Source organism: Garra rufa, chromosome 19, assembly GCF_049309525.1.
Source record: "Garra rufa chromosome 19, GarRuf1.0, whole genome shotgun sequence".
NCBI classification, from domain to species: domain Eukaryota; kingdom Metazoa; phylum Chordata; class Actinopteri; order Cypriniformes; family Cyprinidae; genus Garra; species Garra rufa.
The window spans coordinates 31282890-31308322 of NC_133379.1; the positions used below are offsets into that span (position 1 = coordinate 31282890).

The 25433-nt window shown below is 33.2% G+C and overlaps 1 protein-coding gene across 1 annotated transcript in view; it reads right to left on the reverse strand.

Annotated features, from left to right (window-relative positions):
• Positions 1-444: 444 nt before the first annotated feature.
• Positions 445-25433, reverse strand: part of specc1lb (sperm antigen with calponin homology and coiled-coil domains 1-like b) — a 39364-nt gene continuing 14375 nt past the window's right edge. The window contains exons 5-16 of the mRNA XM_073824024.1: positions 24500-24516; positions 24112-24185; positions 23266-23441; positions 22938-23101; positions 22528-22646; positions 18508-18586; positions 18128-18217; positions 15603-15765; positions 14718-14820; positions 7040-7156; positions 6823-6882; positions 445-2453 (exon numbers count right to left, since the gene is read on the reverse strand). Of these exons, the coding sequence (XP_073680125.1) occupies positions 2364-2453; positions 6823-6882; positions 7040-7156; positions 14718-14820; positions 15603-15765; positions 18128-18217; positions 18508-18586; positions 22528-22646; positions 22938-23101; positions 23266-23441; positions 24112-24185; positions 24500-24516 (1252 nt within the window). The 3' untranslated portion in view covers positions 445-2363. The remainder of the gene's footprint in view (positions 2454-6822; positions 6883-7039; positions 7157-14717; positions 14821-15602; positions 15766-18127; positions 18218-18507; positions 18587-22527; positions 22647-22937; positions 23102-23265; positions 23442-24111; positions 24186-24499; positions 24517-25433) is intronic.

Here is a 25433-nt window from a genome sequence, read left to right on the forward strand (position 1 = left end):
TGTTCACCCCCAGCTCTTAATGCATCGTTTTTCCATCTGAAGCATTCGTGAGCATTTGAACCTTCTGTAATAGTTGCATATGAGTCTCTCAGTTGTCCTCAGTGTGAAAAGATGGATCTCAAAATCATACAGTCATTGTTAGAAAGGGTTCAAATACTCAAAAATGCTGAAAAACCAAAGAATTTGTGGGACCTGAAGGATTTTTTAAGAGACTCATAAACAACTATGACTAAACAAAACTTTTGAACGGGGTCAACTATTTTTTTTCTCTTGTAGACTATATATAAACATCTTTTGGGTGTAATATCTTATTCAGGTCAGTACTAAATAAAACATAACATGCATTTTGTATGATCCCTCTTATTTTGGTTGTGCAAAGTGTAAATTTTTACCCATTCACACATAAAATCAACACACTGAACACTTTTGAAAATATCAGACTGTATTTGTGCACACAAATATTGTTCTCACAAAACCTTGCTTACAGGAAACCTTACTTTATTTTTAACATGTCATACAGTGCTCTAGGAATCTTTATTCGTGGAACAGTATCTGTAGAGTTAAAAAGTCATTCCAGGATTTAGACAAATATGAACTATGGCATGTTTTAGCACAAAAAGATTTGGTTCAAATCAAAATCTTCATATTAAACTCTATATGATTAGGTCATTCTCACAAGAAGATCCAAACAAAAATACTCCTCGTCACTTCTGACCTTTTCTAGGTCAGTGTCAATGACATTTCCACATATAAACAAAACAATACACCACAGAGGCCTCTCAAACAAAATCTATCATTTAAAACACGACAGAGCTCTCTGTAGCTTAAATGGAATAAATTATAGCTCTCGTAACTCGCCCTTGACATAAAATTCACTTTGAACTGTTTTGAACTCACTTGATCCCTTCAAAGATGTCCTGAATTGGCAAACTCGCCACAAAACAAAGCAAACATATTAAAACAGCAGTGCATTGAAAACAGTTTACCTAAAACATCAATTGTGCTATTGGCTTTTCCTTTTCCATGTAAGGCTTCGGTTTTGTGTGCGGAGGCTTATCTTTGACAGACGTACAGTAGAACGTACGATGCATGATTTTACCATGATGGATGGATTGTAGTCGTCTTGTTTCACATTTCATATCAGTGGATACACATTCAGCCTTTTTTATTTGTGCTTTTACACCCTTAAGACAAACTCAATCTGAATCAGCAAGCTTCCAGAACCCAGCTGGCTTTACGTGTCAAATAAAGGATTAGTAGTGCGTAGACAAAAATTACTGAAATGCTGAAAAAATATCCTGTAAAAAAGAAAACAAGCATGCATTTCATTTGTGCTGATATTTCAAACTAAAAAAACAACTTGCAACATTTTCAGTGATGGAAAGTAGCACTGAGGAAAAACCAAACAGTTTCATATTAGGTTCATAATTAGCTTTCGTTTAGTGTATGAAACGTAGAAATGTTATGATATCAACACATCTAGGTTGAATGTTAAAGGAATAGTTCAGCCAAAAATGCTTAAAATTTGCTGGAAATGTACTCTTAAATAGTATTACATCACTTGCTGTGAATGGGTGCCGTCAGAATGAGAGTCCAAACAGCTGATAAAAACATCGCAATAATCCACATGACTCCAGTACATCAATTAACATCCTGAGAAGTCAAAAAATGTGTTTGTGAGAAACACGTCCATTCTGACGGCACCCATCCACAGTAACAATGCAAAATTTATCCAAATCTGTTCTGATCTTAGATGCCCTGCGGGGGAGTCAATCTTCAGCAGATTTTCATGAACTTTTTTATTTTTAAGCAGCTCTGTCTTTTTATCTTATTAGAAAACACAAAATAAATCAAACAAGAAAGATTTGAGCTTATTCAGGCTAAGGAAAACACAAAAAACACCATTTCTGTGGGCGAAGCCTGTTGTGGCGTCACTCTTTGGAATAAATACTGATAATCCAAGACCTATAATGGCATAGAGAGGGCACCCTTATGACAAAACTATAAAACAAGGCAGCTTTCAAAGGCATTTGTGTTCTGAGACACATTTTAGTAACTCGTTTGGCACCTTAAATAGTGTGGCAATGTTTTTAAAAGAAGTTTCTGGCTCATGATCCCCAACTTCCCTCTTTTCTTCAAACGCCCTGCTGTTTAGAGAAGCTTAGTAGGATCTGGCCTCTTTCTGCGGGTTTTTTTTTAGGAAAACACTGAAGAATTGTAAGTTGGTGAGTGGGTGAGTCGTTCAAGCTTTCCTCATTCGCAGCTAAGGCATCTGGGAAATCTTGGGAGCAGCGTTCCAAAGCAAGGAAGGCGAACCGAGGTAAGAATGCAGCTGCCGATTGAGCAGCCGTTTGAGAAGATTCTCAGGTCTCGAAATACTTATAGATGGCCGTCACGTAGGTCATGACACTCTGCCAGTCGGGTCTTTCTGTGTGCACCATTTCACCAATGTCCTGCAGACAGAGAGAATGAGTCACATGTGGGAAGGCAAGAGGAATTGGTCAGAAAATAACATCATGTTTGTGTCAACCTATGTGGTGTTACACAAGTATCTTGCCACAGTGTGTTGAGCAAAAAGAGCAAACAGCACAGCTGTTATAGCAAGTCTAGCAGATACAAGGCTAGGTTTTACTGCAAACACAGCTTTATGAAAGCATTAAATTAATAACAGCTGCTGAATTAAATGCTGCTGCCACTTCTCAAGAGAGAGAACATATTTTCTCCACTGAAACGGCTAAATAAAGTGATATTACTACTCATCTATTTATACAAAAACTTAAATAGGGAATTCTTTGTATGCTCTGGCCTTTTTAATGCACTCATAAAATTTTTTGTTTCAGATATTTTACACTGCAACAAGACAAAACAAAAAAGTTTTCTTAGATGATTTTACCAGCCAATATTAGGGTTCGTACAGATAATGTTTTTGATTTTCAAGGACTTCAGAGACCTTACTAGTCAAACAATGTCTTATCTTTCAAATTCTAAAAAAAAATAAAAAACATGCAAAGTATTACTACTAAAGTACTACTTAGTAAAGTATTAGAAAGTATACTACACTTACTATAGTAAAACCACGGTTAATTTTATTAAGGGTATTGTATTTGTGTATACTTTGTTTTGTTTTTATAACTGTATTGCTTTAATGGTTTGATGTTGTCTACTGTTTAAGAAAAAAAAAATCTGGAAAAAAGATTTGCGAAATCACTCTGAAATGTAACAAATGAAATAATCAAATAATTCACGCTCTGCGCTCCTAAGTTCCGATCCGAAGTAAAAGATTTGCAAACCCGCTCCGGAATTCAGATTTACATCACATTATCCACAATCCGTAATGATTTATGAACCATACATGAATCATTTCAGATCAGGAGAAAGTCAACTGCGAGACACAAACAATTCTGAGGAAAAAGTCAACTGCGAGATACAAACTAGCAATTCTGCGAGAAAAAAAAAGTCTCATTGCGAGATATAAACTCACAATTCTGAGAAAAAAAGTCAATTGCGAGATAGAATTGAGTTTTCCTCAGAATTGTGAGTTTGTATCTCGCAATTATGACTTTTTTCTCAGAATTGTGAGTTTGTATCTCGAAAATGTGACTTTTTCGCAGAATTGAGTTTTCCTCAGAATTGCAAGTTTATAACTCGCAACTGACTTTTTTGCTCAGAATTGTGAGTTTATATCTTGCAGTTGACGTTTTTCCTCAGAATCAGTTGATATTTCGCAGTTGACGTTTTTCCTCAGAATGGTTTGTATCTTGCAACTGTGACTTTTTTTCTTAAAATTAAGTTTTCCTCAGAATTGTCAGAAAAGGTCACAACTGGGAGATTCATACCTGCAATTCTGAGGAAAAGTCACAATTGTGAGATATAAACTCACAATTCGGAGATAAAAGTCATAATTGCGAAATAGAATTGAGTTTATATTTTGAGTTTATATCTAGCAATTATGACTTTTTCTCAGAATTGTGAGTTTATATCTCGAAGTTGACGTTTTTCCTCAGAATGGTTTGTATCTTGCAATTGTGACTTTTTTTCCTTAGAATTGAGTTTTTCTCAGAATTGAGTTTTTAAAAAAAGTCACAATTGCGAGATACAATAAATTTTGAGGAAAAACGTCAACTGCGAGATATAAACTCGCAATTCTGAGGAAAACTTAATTCTGAGGAAAAGGTCACTACTGGGAGATTCATACCTGCAATTCTGAGGAAACAAAGTCACAATTGCGAGATATAAACTCACAATTCTGAGGAAAACTCAATTCTAAAGAAAAAAGGTCACAGTTCCGAGATACAAACTCACAATTCGGAGAAAAAGTCATAACTGCGAGATACAAACTAGCAATTCTGAGTAAAAAAAAGTCACAATTGCAAGACACAAACTCACATTTCGAAGAAAAAAAAAGTCACAATTGCGAGATACAAACTCAATTTTAAAGAAAAAAGTCAAATGCGAGAGAAAAACTCAATTCAATTTCAATTTATAGGAAAAAGTCAAAACTGCGGGGAAAACTGTGAAGGAAAAAAAATCTGCAATTTTTTTTTGCGAAATTGCTTCAAAATCCTGATATGAAATAAATGATTTGCGAACCCGCACCGAAGTCCAGATCTCAATCAAATAATTCATGATCTGCGCTCCTAAGTTCCGATCCGAAGCAAAAGATTGTCAAACCCGCTCCAAAGTTTCGATTTAAATCAAATGATTCACAATCCACGCTCAGATGTCCTGATCTGAATAACGATTCATGAACCATCATTTCAGATCAGGACTTCAGAGACCTTACTTGTCAAACAATGCCTTATCTTTCAAATTCTAAAAAAAAGAGAAATAGAATAAAAAGCATGCAAAGTATTACTACTAAAGTATTACTTAGTAAAGTATTACAAAGTATACTACACTTACTATAGTAAAACCACGGTTAATTTTATTAAGGGTATTTGTGTATACTTTGTTTTGTTTTTATAACTGTACTGCTTTAATGGATTGATGTTGTCTACTGTTTAAGAAAAAAAAAATCTGCTTCAAAATCCTGATATGAAACAAATGATTTGCGAACCCGCACCGAAGTCCAGATCTCAATCAAATAATTCATGATCTGCGCTCTGACGTCCCGATCTGAATAATGATTCATGAACCATCATTTCAGATCAGGACTTGGATCGCGGATCGCAAATCATTTGACTTAGATTGGGACTTCAAATCACATATCGCGAATCATTTGATTTGTACTAGAATTCAATTAGCAAAATGATTCATGAACCCATTCAGATCTAAATCAAATCACTCAGAAGTCCTTGAATCAAATGATTCTTTCTCCCATCATTACATGCTTTTTAAAATCATTTGCAAGTGATGTTGGAATTTGAAAATGAATGGCTCTTAATTTGATCTGATTTTTGCTAGTAGATCGCTTTAAATGAATGATCGAAGTCATAAGTTTGAATCAATCAGAGCGGTTCCAGCGTGATTGACTCAATTAATTTGGTTAATCTGTTCCTCTTTTCGCATCTTCAGCCATGTTTACACAACACTGTCATTACTACTACTGGCTAAGCTCAATTGTTTTCTGACATTAACTGAAATAAGCAAAAAAGGTATGTCGTTTTTTTTAAATTGCATGAATTTTGCATGAAAAGATATGTGCTTATTGACAAAATTAAACACTTATTTCATAGATACATTGTCTTTCAATAAGTCAAGTACCTCTTCAGGAATATTGCTATTTTTAAAGGTTTCCAGTTAAAGTCAAATTCAAGCACTTCAAGCACCTTGTACAAACCCTGTGATATTTCTAGAAAATGAATGGTATGGCACAAGTACGTCTGCAAGATGTCTGTTAAAGAGCTCTTGATCTGGAAAGCATCTGCTGTGTACAAACGTCTGGCAGACGTCTGTAAGATGTCACTTTTACATCCATTCTAATTCATAAACATCTTAAAGACATCTAATAGACGTCTATTTGACATCCGATAGGAAACATCCAATAGACGTATTGCAGATGAGCAAACTACGTCTTGCAGATGTCTTACAGATGTAAATGCAGACGTCAAATAGATGTCTCCAAGATGTATGAGTGCTATCAGGGTAATGACATGCAGCATGACAGGGTGGAAGGACTTTCATACAAAAAAATGAATAAATAATCTAAAAGGAAAAGCTCAGAAGGAGCACTGATGCTTATAAAGTATTCATAGATGAATATTGCTCAATATGAGATGTAATGTCAAGGAAATTATGTCATAGTTGGTTGCATTAATGTTTTACAGCTGCAAATAGTATTTGCTAACAGGGTGGAGAGCAAAATCAGGAAAACATTTACTAATGTTACGGGAAAGAAGATTATTAATAAATAATCTCTTCCTCTGACTGGAAAGTTATTAAAATGCATCTAAAATATGCAAAGCAAAAACAGTAATATTGTGAAATATTATTATTACAATTTATAACCACAGTTGTTTAGTTGAACAGGTTTTAAAAAATAATTTATTCCTGTGACACAAAGCTGAATTTTTAGCATCATTACTCCAGTTTCCAGTGTCACACGATGCTTCAGAAATCTTCTACTATGCTGATTATTATTATCAGTGACGAAAACAATTGTGGTGCTTAATATTTTTGTGGAAACTGTGATAAATTTCTTCCATGATGACCGAAAAGCACAAAAGAAGCACATCTATTTGAAATCAACATCTTTTGTAACATTATAAATGTCTTTACTGTCACCTTTGATCAATTTAAGGCATCCTTGCTTGAATGAAAATATTAATTTTTAATTAGGTTCTGAGGCACATTCATTAGCTGTGACATTCATATTAAACTCACCAGTGTCGATTTAATTCCTACGCTTTCTGCTGCCTGGAAGGCCAAAGTGAAATTTCGCCTCTGCAAAACAAGCAGGAAGAACTGAAAATCTTCTCTAAAATATGGGTTTGGTGTAAACATAGAGTACATTCAAATAAACTGGGCCAAATTTCCACAAAAGTTGTCCAATTTACCTGAATTCACTCTGTTTTTGTCTTACGTGTGCGAGTGTACAGACCTTGTCCTGGCTGTTGAGCTCGTTGTAAGGTATATGTGCCGGTAGATAGGTGTGAAGAATGGCACAAAAAGCGAGCCCATCATTCCAGCTGCTGCTGAAGTTGGTGATGTCGATGTTCTGGATGTTTGTGAGAAGGGGGAGAAAAAAGATCAATAATTACAATTTCAGTAGATGAACTGAGGGAATTGGGTGGGTGATTCAGAGGGACTGATGAAGCCGTGAATCTTTCGGTGTCCCTGTGACATTATGGTTGTAGTTAAGAGCCACAGCTGTAAATCTTGACACAAATAAATGTCTTTTTTCAATGTTTACAGAAACGTTGGACATATTGCTTTTCATACAATTAAGCACGCCTGTGTTATTTGGAGATGTATAGATTAAACAATGTTATCTTGCTACACACGTAAGCATTACATTGTTTGTTTGTTTAGTAAATATTTTGCCTATTGAGTGATTTTAGACAGATAAGGCCATATTACTGAGCATGAACACTATACAATATTTAGCTAAATTTTGCACTCAATATATGAAAATGAATGTCAGATTCTTTAGGTGTAGGTTTTTTCAGAATCGGAAACGGTAAAGTAATGACCATTTCAGAAATAAAATATATGGTTACAAAAGGCTATTCATTACCTAGAACTTAATAGATGAGATGCATTCTGGGTATGCTGTTGCCATCCAACTGTTCTCACGCACTGAGAACTGAACTTTAATGCTGTTCTAGGAACAGTGTTCACCTGCTTGTTCACATTCGCTTACTGACAGTCTGGCCTCGTGCTGAAGTGTTTGTTCAACAGCCTTGCTTATCTGTATCAACATACTTCACACATGCTTCAATCCATACACGGAAGTAGCCATTCGACTCATTGCGGGCCATTTATGGTTTTGTTGTGACCGAGGAATGAGGGTTTGCATTTATTAATGCCAGCTAATACCTCCATCTACAGCTCGCATTTGCATTTGCACATATACACTATCATTCAAGAGTTACAGATCAGTATAATTTTTTTAAACAAAGTAATACTTTTATTCATCAAGGATGAATCAAAGTGATAGTAAAGACTTTATATGGTTACAAGAAATATTTCAAATAAATGCTGCTCTTCAAAAGAATCCTGGAAAATGTATCATGGTTTCCACGAAAATATTAAGCTGTTTTTGCATTAATAATAATGTTTCTTGAGCGCCAAATAGTATATTAGAACAATGTCTGAAAATTCAGCTTTCCAACGCATGCATAAATAAAATTTTAAATATATTCAAATAGGAAACATTTAAAAAATGTCATTTTTTATCTTTTTATCTCACAATTCTGACTTTTCTTGCAACTGCGAGTTCACATCTCACAATTCTTCTTTCTCAGAATTGTGAGATATAAACTTGCAATTCTGAGTTTATATGTCGCAACTGTGACTTTTTTTCTCTCGCAATTCTGATAAAAAAAGGCATAATTGTGAGATATAAACTTACAATTCTGAGAAAAAAAGTCACAATTGTGAGATATGAACTTACAATTCGGAGAAAAAAAAAAAGTAATAAGTGCGATATATAAATTCACAATTCTGAGAAAAAAAGTCACAATTGTGAGCATTTGAACAATTCTGAAGAAAAGTTGTCAATTGCGAGATATAAACTCGCAATTCTGAGGAAAAAAGTTACAATGAGATGTAAACTTGCAATTCTGAGGGGGAAAAAAGTCACAATTATGAGATATGAACTTGTAATTCGGAGGAAAAAAGTCAAATGTGAGATTTAAACTCGCAATTCTGAGGAAAAAAGTCACAATTCTGAGATTTAAACTTGCAATTCTGAGGGAAAAAATAAATTCTGAGGAAAAAGGTAAATTGTGAGATTTAAACTCACAATTCTGAGGAAAAAAAGTAAATTGTGAGATAAACTCGCAATTCTGATTTTATATGCTGCAACTGTGACTTTTTCTCGCAATTCTGAGAAAAAAAAAAGTCACAATTGTGAGATATGAACTTACAATTCGGAGAAAAAAAAAAGTAATAAGTGCAATATATAAATTCACAATTCTGAGAAAAAAAGTCACAATTGTGAGATATGAACAATTCTGAAGAAAAGTTGTCAATTGCGAGATATAAACTCGCAATTCTGAGGAAAAAAGTTACAATGAGATGTAAACTTGCAATTCTGAGGGAAAAAATAAATTCTGAGGAAAAAGGTAAATTGTGAGATTTAAACTCACAATTCTGAGAAAAAAAAGTAAATTGTGAGATAAACTCGCAATTCTGATTTTATATGCTGCAACTGTGACTTTTTCTCGCAATTCTGAGAAAAAAAGTCACAATTGTGAGATATGAACTCACAATTTTGAGAAAAAATTGCAAGTGCAATATATAAATTCACAATTCTGAGAAAAAAGTGAGATTTAAACTCACAATTGAGGAAAAAAAGTCACAATTATGAGATATAAACTTGCAATTCTGAGGAAAAAAACAACAACTGTGAGATTTAAACTCAACTCCGAGAAAAAAAAAGTCAATTGTAAGCTTTAAACTCGCTATTCTGAGGAAAAAAAAAAACGTACAATTGTGAGATTTAAACTCACAATTCTGAGGGAAAAAAAATTCACAATTCCAAAATCTAAACTTGCAATTCTGAGGAAAAAAAAAATCAATTGTGAGATATAATAATATAATATCATAATAATATAATCTCACAATTGTGAGGAAAAAGTCAATTGTGACATATAAATTTGCAATTCTGAGGAAAAAATAAATCAGTTGTGAGATATAATCTTGATTGTGAGATATAAACTCACAATTCTGAGAATGACAATTTGTGAGACAAAAAAAAGTTACAGCTGTGAGACATAAACACGATTCTAAGGAAAAAAGTCACAACTGCGAGATATAATCTCAATTGTGAGATATAAACTCAATTCTGTTACAAAAAAAGTTACAATTGTGAGATATAAACTCGCGAGTCTGAGGAAAAAGTCACAACAGCGAGATACAAACTCATAATTCTGAGGGGGAAAAAAGTCACAACTGCAAGATATAAACTCTGAGGAAAAAAGTACAATTTGTCTTTATTCCCCTCAGAACTAGGCTTTATATTTCAGAATTGCAAGTTTTTATCTTGCGATTCTGACTTTATTACTCGCAATTGTGGTACTGGGCTTAAATAGGAAACAATTCAATTGGAATAACATTTCGCAGTATTACCGTTTTCACTTATTTTTTGATCTGATATGCCTCGATGAGCATAAGAGTTTCTTACCGTTCCCATATTTTTGAACAATAGCATAGGTGTAATTATGGTAAAGAGGTACAATAAACCACAGCATGTAAGAATAATTAACTAGTGTTTTTTGTATTATATCTGTTTTTGGATTCTAAAATGTGCTTTGTTTGTTATATCTGGAATCCAGAACAGCTGTATGGTGGTAATTTACTGGAAGTGATATTTGTTCACTCATTATTCTGATCTATATTCAAGAGTTCCCAAAAGAAACAAAAGCACCGTTTAGATTACGCTATCACGACTTCCTCTAACAAAAAGATATTAAAGAAAGAGCAACAGCCTTTATCAGATGTGGCAGGCCAGTGTAAACGTGAAAAGGGATGGCGTAAATTGGCAGAGCATTGTGGCGACCCACAGAAAGCGGAGTGGAAGGAAGTGATGAGCTCATCAGAGTGGGCCACAGCAGCAGGGGATGGAGAGCCAGGAACAGACCCAGGTCTGTGGACCAAAGTGGTCTCACACTGATAATGATGCCCTGTTTTTCATCAAGAGACCTGTGCACGCACACTGTCCACTGACTGTGGTACTGCTTTTTCATAGTCAGTGTCCCCAAAATGTATTAGGGTACTTCAGCCACACTTTAAAAAATTAGTACACTTCCAGAATAACAATTTCCAGATAATTTATCCCCATGTCACCCAAGATCCATGCTAGAATTCTTTCATGTTCAGGTTTTTGAGGAAAACATTCCAGGATTTTCTCCATACTGTAGACTTCAATGGGAGCCAGTGGGTTGATGGTCCAAACTGCAGTTTCAATGCTGCTTCAAAGGGCTCTACACAATCCCAGGAGAAGGAATAAGAGTATTATCTAGCATAACGATCGGTCATTTAAAAAAAAAAAAAAAAGGAATAAAGATAAGGCCCTCTATTCCTCGGGTGGGATCGTGTAGAGCCTTTTGAAACTGCAATTTGGACCTTCAACCCATTGGCTTCCATTGAAGTCCACTATATTGAGAAAAATCCTAGAATGTTTTCCTCAAAAACCTTGAGGTGGCCAAAGTTTTGACAAAAACTGTCATTTTCACACAACTGTTCTTCAGAAAAATCCTTCAGGTTCCAAACATTCTTTGGCTTTTCAGCATTTGTGTGTATTTGAACTCTTTCCAACAATGACTGTAGGATTTTGAGATCCATCTATTCACATTAAGGACAACTGAGGGACTCATATGCAACTATTACAGAAGGTTAAAATGCTCACTGATGCTTCAGAAACAAACATGATGCATTTGGCGCTGGGGTGAAAACTTTTGGAATTTCAAGATCAGGGTAAATTGAACTTATTTTGCCTTCTGGGAAACATCTAAGCACTACTAATTGAAAAAATATATATACATTTAGGCACAATATTAAAAATGCACACATCTTCATTCTGTTCAAAAGTTTTCACCCCCAGCTCTTCATGCATCATGTTTATTTCTAAAGCATCAGTGAGCGTTTGAACCTTCTGTAATAATTGCATTTGAGTCCCTCAGTTGTCCTCTGTATGATTTTGAGATTCATATTTTCACACTGTCATTGTTGGAAATGGTTCAAATACACAAAAATGCTAAAAAACCAAAAGAATTAGGGATTTTTCTAAAGAACAGCAGGCAGTTTGACTGTTCAGGACAAACATGGGACTCATGAACAACCATCACTAAACAGACAAACAAAAAAACAGCTGTGGATCATTCAAGTAACAACACAGTATTAAGAATCAAGTGTATGTAGACTTTTGAACGGGGTCATTTATATAAATTCAACTTTTATTTTCTCTTGTGGACTGTATGCAAACGTCTTTTATGTGAAATATCTTATTCAGGTCAGTACTAAATAAAAAATAACAAGCATTTTCTATAATCCCTCTTATTTTGGTAAAATAATTACCATTTTGCAGATTCTGCAAGGTGTATGTAAACTTTTGGCTTCAACTACACCTCTGCTTTCTTCCTTGAACACCTGTGTTATCTTGAGAGGAACTGATTTAATAAATACAGTAAGACCAGGAACATGTACTGAGGAAGTTAAAAAGGTCAATTTTGTTTTTACTTCAACTGTAAATCCTTAAAATAGCATTCACTGTAATTTTATTCCTCACCAGCCAGTTTTGTCCACAATTCAAAGTACAAACTCTAGCCATGTTGTCCACAGCCAAACAAACGTCAGCACAACAGAACCGTGTGAAGAGAGAGGGTTACGAAGACATCGAGACATCCTCCTCGTGTCCTCTCTCGTTTGTGTGCCAGTGTTCAAAGCGAGCAGCTAATGAAAAGAGGTCTTGTGCGAAAAAAAAACAGGAAGGCCCAGGGGAGAGAGCATTAGGCTAATCACATTGAAAACGGAGAAACAGAGGCCCGCTCGCTGCAAAAAGTGCACTCCAAGTGAAGCCAGGCCTCTTGTAATGAATGCAGTGAAAAATGGCTTTTATCCACTGGTGGACATTACCATCAATCACACGCACACTTACTGAGAGACAGACAAAGATGCAGAGAGATAGGAGGCGACAGAAACCGTTGGGTTTTGGGAGTGAGGTGTCAAAAAGACAGAAGAAATACCAAAACTGAAAGTTGATAAAAGGTAATAAAACAGACAAAAACTCCAAACTGCTCATTTTGGAAAATCACAGATCTGTGCCCATAAGGTTTCTATGCTCTGATTGGCTCAGACGCTTTCTGTTTGTGACATGGGGCACGAAGCAGGAGAAATGTAGCACACTTCCTGTCTTTTATGGGAATCCATGGTAACATCATGGTCTGAAACCCTCTCTGAATGGTAAACATTTTATATGCTTGACGGCAGAAGAGTTAATGCCATAGAAGGCAAATCTGTACATTATACATGGTCACGTCCGTTTAAAAAGCAAACACACTTAAACAAGAATACCTGAATGCTGATAACTGTGAAATTGCCCAACTGAATTTACAAATTTAAGCTATGCTGAAATAATGTAGCGGTTTCTATTGTTTAACAAGATGAGGTTGAGACCACACTGAAAATTTCAGATTTTGAAATTCTCAGGTTTACATACATACAGTTTACAGTACAACACTCAAAAGTTTGGAGTTACGATTTTTTTTTTATTGTTTATGAAGTAAGTCTTATGTTCACTAAGGCTGTAAATATATTGCAAAAACAGAAAATGTTATATTATAAAATATTGTTTTTGACTGAAATACCTTTTAATTGTCATTTAAATTTTTTTTATAAAAAATTATAGCTTTATTATTTTTATTTGTATTTATTTCAATTTAAAGACTCAAAAATTCAGTTTGAAATGTACATTTTTAAATATTATTAATAGAAACATTTCTCATTTTTATTACTGCTGCTTAATATTTTTGTTGAAACTTATTTTCAGGATTTTTTGATGAATAGACAGTTGCTATTTGTGTGTGCACAAGTTTCATTCTTTTTATTTTATTTTATTTTAGCTTTATTATAGCTTTTCCCAGTTTGAAATTTGAATTTTTATTACCTCAGGTCAATATATGTTATTAATAGAAACATTTCTAATTGTTATGACCTCCGGCCAATATACGTATATATTATCAATAGAAACTGCTGTTTAATATTTCTGGTGAAACTGAGACATTTGTCAGGATTTTTTGATGAATAGAGAGTTGCTACTTGTGTGTGCGCACAGGATTTATTATTATTATTATTTGTTTTGTTTATTTATTTCAATTTAAAGACTCAAAAAATCACTTTGAAATTTATTTTTTTTAACCTCAGGCTAATATAGATTATTAATAGAAATCTCTCTAATTTTTTATTATATCAGGCCAATATATATTATTAAAAAAAAACAATTCTAATTTTTATTACCTCAGGCCAATAATATTAATAGAAACTGCTGTTTAATATTTTTGTTGAAACTGATACAGGATTTTTGATGAATAGACAGTTGCTAAGTTTTGTTATTTTAATTTTATATTATTTTAATTTATTTTTTATTTCAAGACTCAAATTCATTTTGAAGTTTTATTTTTATTACCTCAGGTCAATGTATATTATTAATAGAAACATTTCTGATTATTATCAATATCGCAAACAGGTGCTTAATATTTTTGGTTGAAACTAATCCAAGTTTCAGAATCGTTTGAGGAATAGAAAGTTTCTAATTAAGCGTGTATGAGTTTTATTTTACTTTTTGCAATTTAAAGTTTTATTTTTATTACCTCAGCCCAATATAAAATATTAATAGAGGTCCATATATAATTTCACGTTCTGACCAATAATCAATATTATTGACAAATGCAGATGTTTATTTTATAAAAATGCCATAATATTTGCCTAATTGGACCATTTAAAACAAAAGCTATAATTGGCTGACACCAACATTGTAATCAATATATGTGACACTTGACTATTAATATCACAAGTGACTATACAAAAAAAAAAAAAAAAAAAACCCCGACATGTACCTGATAACCCTCAGTCTTCTTCTGGCACCACCTGAGCAGAGCATTCCTCTTGGATCCTCCATATTCCCTGGCTAACGCAGACAGAGGGTCCTTCCGTTCCTCTCTGGAGAGACATCAATCACTTTAACAACATAGTTTCTTTGTATTGGATTCAGCTTTAATAGCAAAAACCATTCTTCATTTTTTGAGCGGAAATTCTACCGAGATTCATTGACCTGATAGATGCACCAACTTTAAAATCTTTCTGATATTGCCACTGTAACAATTCATAAATCGATCACTGATTCTGTATCTCAAAAATAGATAATCTCACCTACACAAAAATGAGTATAATTATTTTTAAAAATTGCAGCAATTAGCAAACTGATAACCTGTAATGCTGGGTAAAAAAAAACTGACACTATATCATAATAATAATAATAAAAAATTAATTTTCCTAAAAATTTCACAAAAATTTCCCTGTGCATAAATGTCCAGTTTCATTCAGCCAGCACTTGAGTAAAACCAGCAACCATCAGAAGTTGGCTCTAGCTGGATTTTTCCAGTAAGTAAGTTAATGCTACGACCAGAAGGAAATGCTCTGATAATAAAGGAAAGTGCAGAATGATTCGTCTTCCACCAATGGCCTATTCAAAAGCCACAGTGGACTCACGGTCAGGTTTCAGGAGAGGCAAACGAGTGATATTCATTATCGAAACACTGACCTGTCAACACGGCAGTGAGCAGACAGAGAGAGACAGAGATAGAGTGTGAAACATAGAGACATCTGGCAAACCTGACAGCGAGAAAGAGTCTTCCAGAAAGTCAACAAAAGAAGCCCTAGAGCAGAGATGAACATAAAAGAGATGGAGGCAAACAGAAAAACACGGAAGGTCCACCGCTTACCGTAAACGTCCTCGTGTGGTGGGCGTGACGGAGGCGGTCGGGGAGGAGGAGTTGGACGACAAAGACAGCTGGGGAGAAGACGAGCCCAAGGCCATGATTGATGGCGTTGATGCGTCTGTAACTGACAGATCTCTCTTTAACTCTTCACTGCTTCTGCGAGAAACTGACGAAAAAAGTAGAGGATACACAGACATTGTGAAAATTATTACATAATCTGTGAGCTGTTAAACCAATAGTAACTAAAATTTCCCAAACATTTGTTCACCCTCAGGCCATCCAAGATGTAAATGAGTTTGTTTCCTCATCAGAACAGATTTGGAGAAATTTACGTCACTTATACATTCACTTATCAGTGAAGGGGTGCTGGCAGAACACAAGTAACCCACACGACTCCAATCCTTTAATTAACATCTAGTGAGGTAAAAAGCTCCATGTTGGTGAACTACTTGTGGATAATTATGATGTTTTTATCAGCTGTTTGGACTCTCACTCTGACGGCACCCATTCAGTGCAGAGGATCCATTGGTGAGCAAGGGACTAATGCTAAACTTCTCCAAATCTGTTCTGACCCTGCATAGACAGTAATGAAACTCACTTTCAAGGCCCAGAAACATAGTAACAGGGTTTGTACAGATACTTTCAAACAAATTTCCAGAATTTTCAAGAACTTTTTAAGCCTTACTTTTGTGATTTGCAAGGACTTCACTTATCTCACAAGATATCTCACTTATCAAACAATGTCTTTTCTTTAAAAAAAAAAAAAAAAAAAGTTTTTTCTTTGTTTTGTTTTTATTACTGTCTTATCTTAATTGTTTGAGGTTTTTGTTTAGGACAAAAACAAATCTGAAAATCCTGATCTGGAAGAAATGATTCGCCATACACGCTTTGAAGTTCTGATCTAAATCAAATGATTTGCCGAAGTCCCCATCTGATTAATGATTGACAAACCATCATTTCAGATCAGGATTTAGAGCATGAATCATCAGAACTTTGTGTATCGCAAATCATCGCTCTGAAGACTCGATCTGAATCAGATGATTTGTGATACCCAAAGTTCCAATTTAAATCAAATGATTCACAATATGCACTCTGAAGTTCTGATATGAATTAAATGATTTGTGATACGCAAAGTTCAGATTTAAATCAAATGATTCACAATATGCACTCTGAAGTCCCAATCTGAATTAAATGATTTGTGATACCCAAAGTTCCAATTTAAATCAAATAATTCACAATATGCACTCTGAAGTACTGATCTGAATTAAATGATTTGTGATACCCAAAGTTCCAATTTAAATCAAATGATTCACAATATGCACTCTGAAGTACTGATCTGAATTAAATGATTTGTGATACCCAAAGTTCCAATTTAAATCAAATAATTCACAATATGCACTCTGAAGTACTGATCTGAATTAAATGATTTGTGATACCCAAAGTTCAGATTTAAATCAAATGATTCACAATATGCACTCTGAAGTCCCAATCTGAATTAAATGATTTGTGATACGCAAAGTTCAGATTTAAATCAAATGATTCACAATATGCACTCTGAAGTCCCAATCTGAATTAAATGATTTGCAATCCATCCTCAGAAGTCCCGATCTAAATCAAATTATTCACAATATGCGCTCTGAAGTCTGAATCAAATGATTTGGAATATGCAAAATTCCCATCTAAATCAAATGATTCACGATACAAATCTAAAATGAACAGCTTGTTTAATTTGATCTGGCTTTTGCTAGTGAATCGCTTGAAATGAATGATCAAAGTAACAAGTTTGAATCTATCGGGTTCCAGCATAAATGACTCAAATGGTTTGGTCCATCTGTTCCTCTTTTTGCACGTTCAGCCATGTTTACACGACATTGTCAGTGCTACTACTGGCTTAACTTGCTAGTTTTATGATATTAACTGAAATAAGCTAAAAAAAAAAAAAAGTGTGAATTTTGCATGAAAAGATATGTGCTTAATTGAAAAAATTAAACACTTATTTTAAAGATACACTGTCTTTCAATAATTCAATCACTTTTAGTACCTTTAAGTACCTCTTCAGGAATATTGCTATTTTCAAGGGTTTTCCAGGCCTTAAATTTCAAAAAGTCAAATTCAAGTACTTCAAGCTCCTTATATAAACCCTGTAGTAAGGGACATCTTTGAAAGAGTCCATGTGACATCAGTCAGTCAATCTTAATTTTATGAAGCTACAAAAAGCTACAAAGAATACTTTGTGTGCAAAGAAAACAAAAATAACTTCATAACATTACGGTTGAACCACTGATGTCATATGGACTATTTTAACAATATCCTTACTATTTTTCTGGTAGTTGCATTGCTGTCTATGCAGGGTCAAAAAGCTCTCAGATTTCATCAAAAATATCTTAATTTGTTTTCCAAAGATGAACAAAGGTTTTACAGGTTTGGAATGACATGAGGGTGAGCAATTAATGACACAATTGTCATTTTTGAGTGAACTTCCCCTTTAACTAGTTGGTGCAAAACAATCTAAACAGGTCTAAACATACCTGATATGGACTTAGTGGAGTCCATGTTTGCGACCCTCTGGAGGCTGCAGTTGGGGCGTGTTACAGGTGAGGTACGAAGGAGGTGGTCTGCTATTGAATTACATGAAAACACATAACAATCATGACAAAGAATAACAGGCTTTATGTGGTATGACTAAGCTTGTGCTCTTCTAAAATAAATATCCTGCTTCCTTCTCAAGGCCTGGCACACAATCTCAGTGGTCATTAACTGCAAATGTTAAGCCTGAGGGAAACTGTACAGCACGATTACACATGACCTTTAACTCTGAGTTCGCCTCTGGATAACTAGATCAAACCGGTGTGAGGGAAGACCGAAAGATCAAGGAGTTAGATTTCAAGTGTGACTAACGTCAGCCCACCTGGTATGCTCAGGTCCGTGTAGCTCGGCCTCTTGTCCAGCATTGACGACAGAGGTTTGGCTGAGGTGACGGTGTGCCTCTGAAAAATACAGAAAAAAATATAAGGTCACAACAGGCCTGAGCAATATACAGTCAAACTAAAATTTATTCAGACAACTTCAACATTTCTCACATTATTTCAGTTTATTCACTATAGTTTAAAAAATAGTAATAAAACATGACAAGAACTCAAGTTAAACTGTGTTAGAACAAATTCCTCTTGATAATGTCAGAAAACTTTGATAGAAAGGTATGTAACGAAACATAGTCAGGTCAAAATGTAAAATACATTTTTTGGTCCCAAATTATCATCAATTTTACTGGTAGTCCACTATATAAAGAATTTTTGGGTATAATAGTTCTCTGTTTACTTTATTTTGTAAAAAAAAAATATCAAAAAATATATCTGATGTCTAAATTATTTTTGGTTTGACTGTGGCTATAATTAAAATAAATATTGTATATACTTAATTTTTTTTTTATTAATGGCTGACCAGGGTGATTCTGAAGGAACCTTTATTTTAACCAAACCATTTTTGCCAAGAACATTTATAATAAAAAAAAAAACCTAGGAAAGTTTTTTAAAATCTTCACTAAATTAAGAATGATTTATATTCAATTATTTTCATTAACATGCACCAGTGTTGTTTTAGTTCTATTTATATACTATTATAGTATTATTATTTTGCATCAGCCTATTTTTAATATTTTCAGTGTTCATTTTAATTTAAGCTTTAGTGGTTTTTTTTTACATTTTATTATTTAGCTTTGTAATATTTTAATTTAGCTTTATTTTATTTCAGTTTTAGCAATTTCATTATTTTAAGATTTTAGATATTTTAAATATATTACAGTGTCATATATTTTATAGTTATATTTATTTTTTATTTTTTTAATATATATATTTTTTTACATTTAAGTTTTTCACTTAATATATTTTTTTCAGCTTTCTTTCAATTATTAGACATTTTTAAAATAGTTTTAGCTTACAATATCAGGGTAATTTTTTTTAAATTGAGATTTATATATCATCTGAATGCATTGATGTATGGTTTGTTAAGATGAAAATGAAAATCACATTTAAATTGGTCCAAATTAAGTTCTTAGCAATGCATATTTTTCAAGTTTTGATATATGTACAGTAGGAAATTTACAAACTATCTTCATGGAACATGATCTTTACTTAATATTCCAATTTTTGTTTTGCATAAAAGAAAAAATATATATAATTTTGATCCATACACTGTATTTTTGGCTATTGCCATTACTTTTTTTTATTTGTTACTTTTAGTTTAAAACACAGACTACTGAAAATTCACGAGAAAAAGTAAAGATTGAAAGACTAGTCTGTATCATGCTGCTCTATTGCTCTATTTTATATCCCCAGCAAAATCATTTAGAATATATCATAAATATACAATATATAATCAACCCTAGCTCACAGCACGACTTATATAATAAATTCAATGAAGTTATGTTAGAGCTCAGGTGGTCAACACAGTTAAGTGTGAATTGTTGATATTTTTAAAGCACTTTGTTGTTTTTCATTGCCTAACCAGATAAACAGTACTGTCCAGGCCAAGAAAAATGGTCAGTAATTACCATTTCTAGAGAAATTCAAGGCTCTTTCTTTTGTCCAATAACACAATTTCACAAATACAATCATGTTTAAGCAAGAACATCAGATATCTGCAAGAAGAACGTTATGGCTTTATGTAACACAACTGACAATATCAAAAACCAGTGATGTTACAGCGATATATCTAGCAACATAACAATATTTTAACCTTGGTGCCATGATACTAGGGTGCTGTGACTGAACCAAGTCATAAAGCCCATCATATTCTGGTCCTCTGATTTCGATCTCATCCTTCAGTGCCAGTCAACGGAATTTTTTGCCTGTTTCATGTAAAATTGGATGTTCAGATGTGAACCTCCTCAAATAGCAGCATGATTTTATGCTCATAGCACAGCATGTTCTGAACAAGCACCAATAATAAACTCAAATTCACCAAGAATACACTACAGATTTGTGCCTCGCATGCGTTTTGTACTCAAAGTGCGTCAAACTGCCTCATTTATTTTTTTCCTTAGAAAAACATCCTGTTTTGGCACATTTTGAGGAGACTTGCATGACCTATTCAAAAACAGCAAAGGACATCCGTGGAGGACAGAGGGAGAGAGCAAGGAGGAAAGCCGCACGCCAGCTCCATGCACAGCAGGTCTGGAGATCTCGTCTGACAGACAGGGGTGTTAGGTCAGAAAATCCCCATGGAGAAGAAAGCAGACATCTGCTAGAGTGATCACAGAGACCCATCTAGTCCACTGTAAATTCAGTTTACTTTTAAAATGAGGGGTTTTACAATGGCTTTAAATGTATTCAGACGTATTTATGACAAATACACTACTGTTCAAAAGTTTAGGGTCAGTATGATTTTTTTTTTAAGAATTGAACAATTGAAGTCATTGAAGAATTTTAAATTTGAAAATAATAAATAAAAAATATATTTCAAATAAATCCTGTCCAAATCAGCATATTAAAATGATTTCTGAAGGATCATGTGACACTAAAGACTAAAGTGATGGCTGCTGAAAATAATAAAAATAATTAATGATAAATTATATTAAAATAGAAAACTGTGATTTTAAATTTTTAATAAAATTTCACAATATTACTGTTTTCACTGCAGCTTTGGTGAGTATAAGAGACTTTAAAAACTTTACTGACCTAAAAATTTGAACAATAATGTAACGGTTTTAAGTCATTTGTTTTTGCAAAGATGTCAAACTTCAAACTTACTTGTTATGAATATACTTATTTCATAAAATAAAATAAAAATACTGAAATGTAAAAAAAAAATTATTACTCCATAAATACTCTTTTTTTATATTATTTATTTTTTTACTATTTAATCAAATATAAAATAAAATAAATAAAAATACTGCAATGTAAAAAAAATACTACATAATTATTATTATATATATGAATGAAACATTTGGAAGTAAAACAGGCCAAAACTACACTACCAGTGAAAAGTTTTTGAACAGTAAGATTTGTAATGTTTTTTAAAGAAATCTCTTCTGCTCACCAAGCCTGCATTTGTTTGATCCAAATTACAGCAAAATTTTTAAAATATTTGTACTATTTAAAATATCTGTTGTCTATTTAAATACATTTTAAAATGTAATTTATTCCTGTCATTTTAAGGCTGAATTTTTAGCATCATTACTCAGTCGCATGATCTTCGTGAAATCATTCAAATATTCTGATTTGCTGCTCAAAAAACATTTATTTGTTATTATTATGTTGAGTAAAAAAATTTAAGTTTCTTTGATGAGTAAAAAGTTTAGAAGAACAGCATTTACCTGAAATAGAAATCTTTTGTAACATTATAAATGTCTTTATCATCACTTTATAATCAATTTACAGCATCTTTGCTAAATAGAAGTTCATATCTATAATTTCTTTAAAAAAATTACACTGACTTCAAGCTTTTGAATGGTATGGTATACAATATTACAAAAGCTTTTTATTTCAGATAAATGCTGATCTTTGGATCTTTCTATTAATCAAATAATCCCGAAAAAAAAAATGTACCCAACTGTTTTAAATATTGATGATAATAATAATAATAACAAATGTTTCTTGAACAGCAAATCAGCATATTAGAATGATTTTGCTTTGATCACAGGAATAAATTACATTTTAAAATATATGCAAATAGAAAGCAGCTATTTTAAATAATAAAAATATTTCACAATAGTACTGTTTTTGCAGTATTTTGAAACAAATAAATGCAGGCTTGGAGAGCAGAAGAGAATTCTTTAAAAAAAACATTAAAAATCTTACTGTTCAAAATCTTTGACTGGTAGTGTATATTGTGATCGTAATATATCATTATTCATAACCTGATATAAAATTACTCATGGCGTTTAAGTCTTTGGTTATATGTATACACTCCCCCCTTCATTAATTTATACCTGTATAGGTGAGACAGCAGCGGCTGGAGGGGTTTTGATAGGACTGGGACTGAGGGGCGTTCTGGGAATAGCAGCAGCGACAGCAACAGCAGCAGAGGCAGGACTGGCAGGAACAGGACCTGTACATAGAGAAACAGATGGACTTTTAGAAAACAGAAAAGGTTTCATATATTTGCATGCCAACATATCAGATGGCTAATTTGTCATTTAAATCATTCTTTTAATCACAAGCGACTTGCAGTACACACTGCAGTGCAAACCCCTTGGGCACACTTAGAGCATAATGGCTCAATCGTCCTTGTGACGAACAACCTACAACCTTTTGGCAGCCAGTCTAGATTTATAAACACTAGGCCACAACACCCTAAATGTGAGCATGTGTCTTAATAAATCAGAATGAATTTATGAACCTTGTGAGGCGCTGTCAAAGCTCTTGATGAGCGTTTTGACAGTGGGTGAAGGTTCAGAGGAAGTGGAGGAACGTCGGCTCAGGCCCATTCCCTGCCTCAACGCGGCCAAGTCTCTTTCCACAGCGTTCATATAATTATAAACACGACCACGCTCCTCTTCCTGCCTGTAATGAACACAACACACACAGTGATGTTCAAATCTCCTGCACATGCAAATATTTGCACATACGAAAGTATTTGCACATACAATGACAATAACACAATCTGTTTCAACATCCCTGTTCTCACAACACATTGCATTGTAAATGTACATGACGACATCTCTTACTTCTTGCTCTTTAGTTCATCCAGCTCTTTGTTCATCTTCTCATTTTTCTCCTGAGCTTCCTGCAGGCGGTGCCGCAAGTCTCCGATCTCCTCCTGAGCTTCTGTCTTGATGTCGTTGGCGATGACGACGGCTATTTGCAGATCAGCTTGGAACTGACGCCACTCGGCTGATTCCTCCTGTGAGAGACAGGTGTCAGTCAAATTCATTTATTATTTACAAAACCAGTCACACATCATCTGAACGTGGAATAAATACGTTTTCCATTGATGTATGGTCTGTTAGAATATGACAATATTTGGCAGAGACACAACTATTTGGAAATCTGGAATCTGAGGGTGCAAAAAAAATTCAAATATTGAGAAAATCGCTTTTAAAGTTGTCCAAATGAAGTTCTTAGCAATGCATATTACTAATCAAATTAAGTTTTGATAAATTGAGGGTAGGAAATTTACAAAATGTTTTCATGGAACATGATCTTTACTTTATCTCCTAATGATTTTGGGCATAAAAGAGAAATTTATCATTTTGACTCAAACAATGTATCTTTGGCTATTGTTACAAATATATCCAGGCTACTTAAGTTTCATGTTTTAGGGTCACATTTATGTTTTAACGCCATATCAGCAACAATGGCTGTTCATGGCAACATTAACAGTATCATTTCAATACGTCATTTACAATAACATAACTTTTTCTTAAGAAATGTATACTAAAACACACAAGTAACAACAGTAGTTGTCAGTTAAATTTATTTTTTTAATCAACCAATCAATGAATCAATCAAAAAAAATGATAACAGTGTGATATACACAATGTAAAGGCAACAAATAAAACGAAAAGATGTACCCGCAATTTTCGGTGAAGAACCTTAATCTCCTTCTCCATGTCATATTTCTGATCATGAAACTTTTTGATGGAATCTAGGGGGGGGAAATACAAGAAATAAATAAAGATTTAAGATTTAAAGATTTAAGAAAGTTAATTATCAATAATGTGTTGCTTAAAGTTAATGTTATTCAAGAACCTCATTTTAATTTAATTGTAATTTTTATACATTTTTTAATCTTTTCATTCTGATAAAATACTATAAATATTTAGTATTGATTTTATGATACTACTGTATGTAAACTTATCAAGTGCTTGAAATCGAAACTGAAAGCTAAAGAAATGTCCAGATAATGTCTGTCTAAAGTCTATTCCAGTAGCTCAATGACGCCTCCATGTGGACAGAAACCTGAATAACCATAAAATCTGAAAAGAAAACACTGGTGCACACAAGTGAAATGTAAGCTTTTTAATGTTGGCAAAGCCTGCATTTATTTGATCTAAAGCACAGCAAAAACAGTAGAATTTCGAATTATTTGTATACTATTTAAAACATCTTTTCTATTTAAATATATATTATAAAATTACATTTCTGTCATCAAAGCTAAATTTTTGGCATCATTACTCCAGTCTACAGTGTGACATGATCCTTCAGAAATCATTCTAATATGCAGATTTGCTGTTCAAGAAACATTATCATCATTACATATATTTTTTCAGGATTCTTTGATGAATAGAAAGATGCCAAGTTCAGCATTTATCTGAAATAAAAAGCTTTTATAATATTATACACTACCATTTAAAAGCTTGGATTTAGTTTGTTTATATATATATATATATATATATATATATATATATATATATATATATATATATATATATATATATATATATATTTATTTTTTATTTTTTTTGGATCAAAAGTGATGATAAAGACATAAAATGTTACAAAAGATTTCTATTTCAGGTAAATGCTGTTCTTCTGTAACTTTCTATTCATCAAAAGGAACCTGAAAAAATTCTAATCAGTTGTTTTCAACATCATAATAATAATAATAATAATAAATGTTTTTTTGAGCAGCAAATTAGAATATTAGAATGATGTAGTAAAGATGCTTGGAAATCACAGGAATAAATTACATTTTAAAATATATTCAAATAAACAATTATTTTAAATAGTAAAAACATTTCAAAATTTAGCTGTTTTTGCTGTGCTTTGAATCAAATAAAAGTAGGTTTGGTGAGTAGAAGACACTTAAAACATTAAAAATATTTTGACTGGTAGTGCATTTATAATTTGACATGTCAATTAAATATAAATAGTGTTAAAACCATTTTATCAC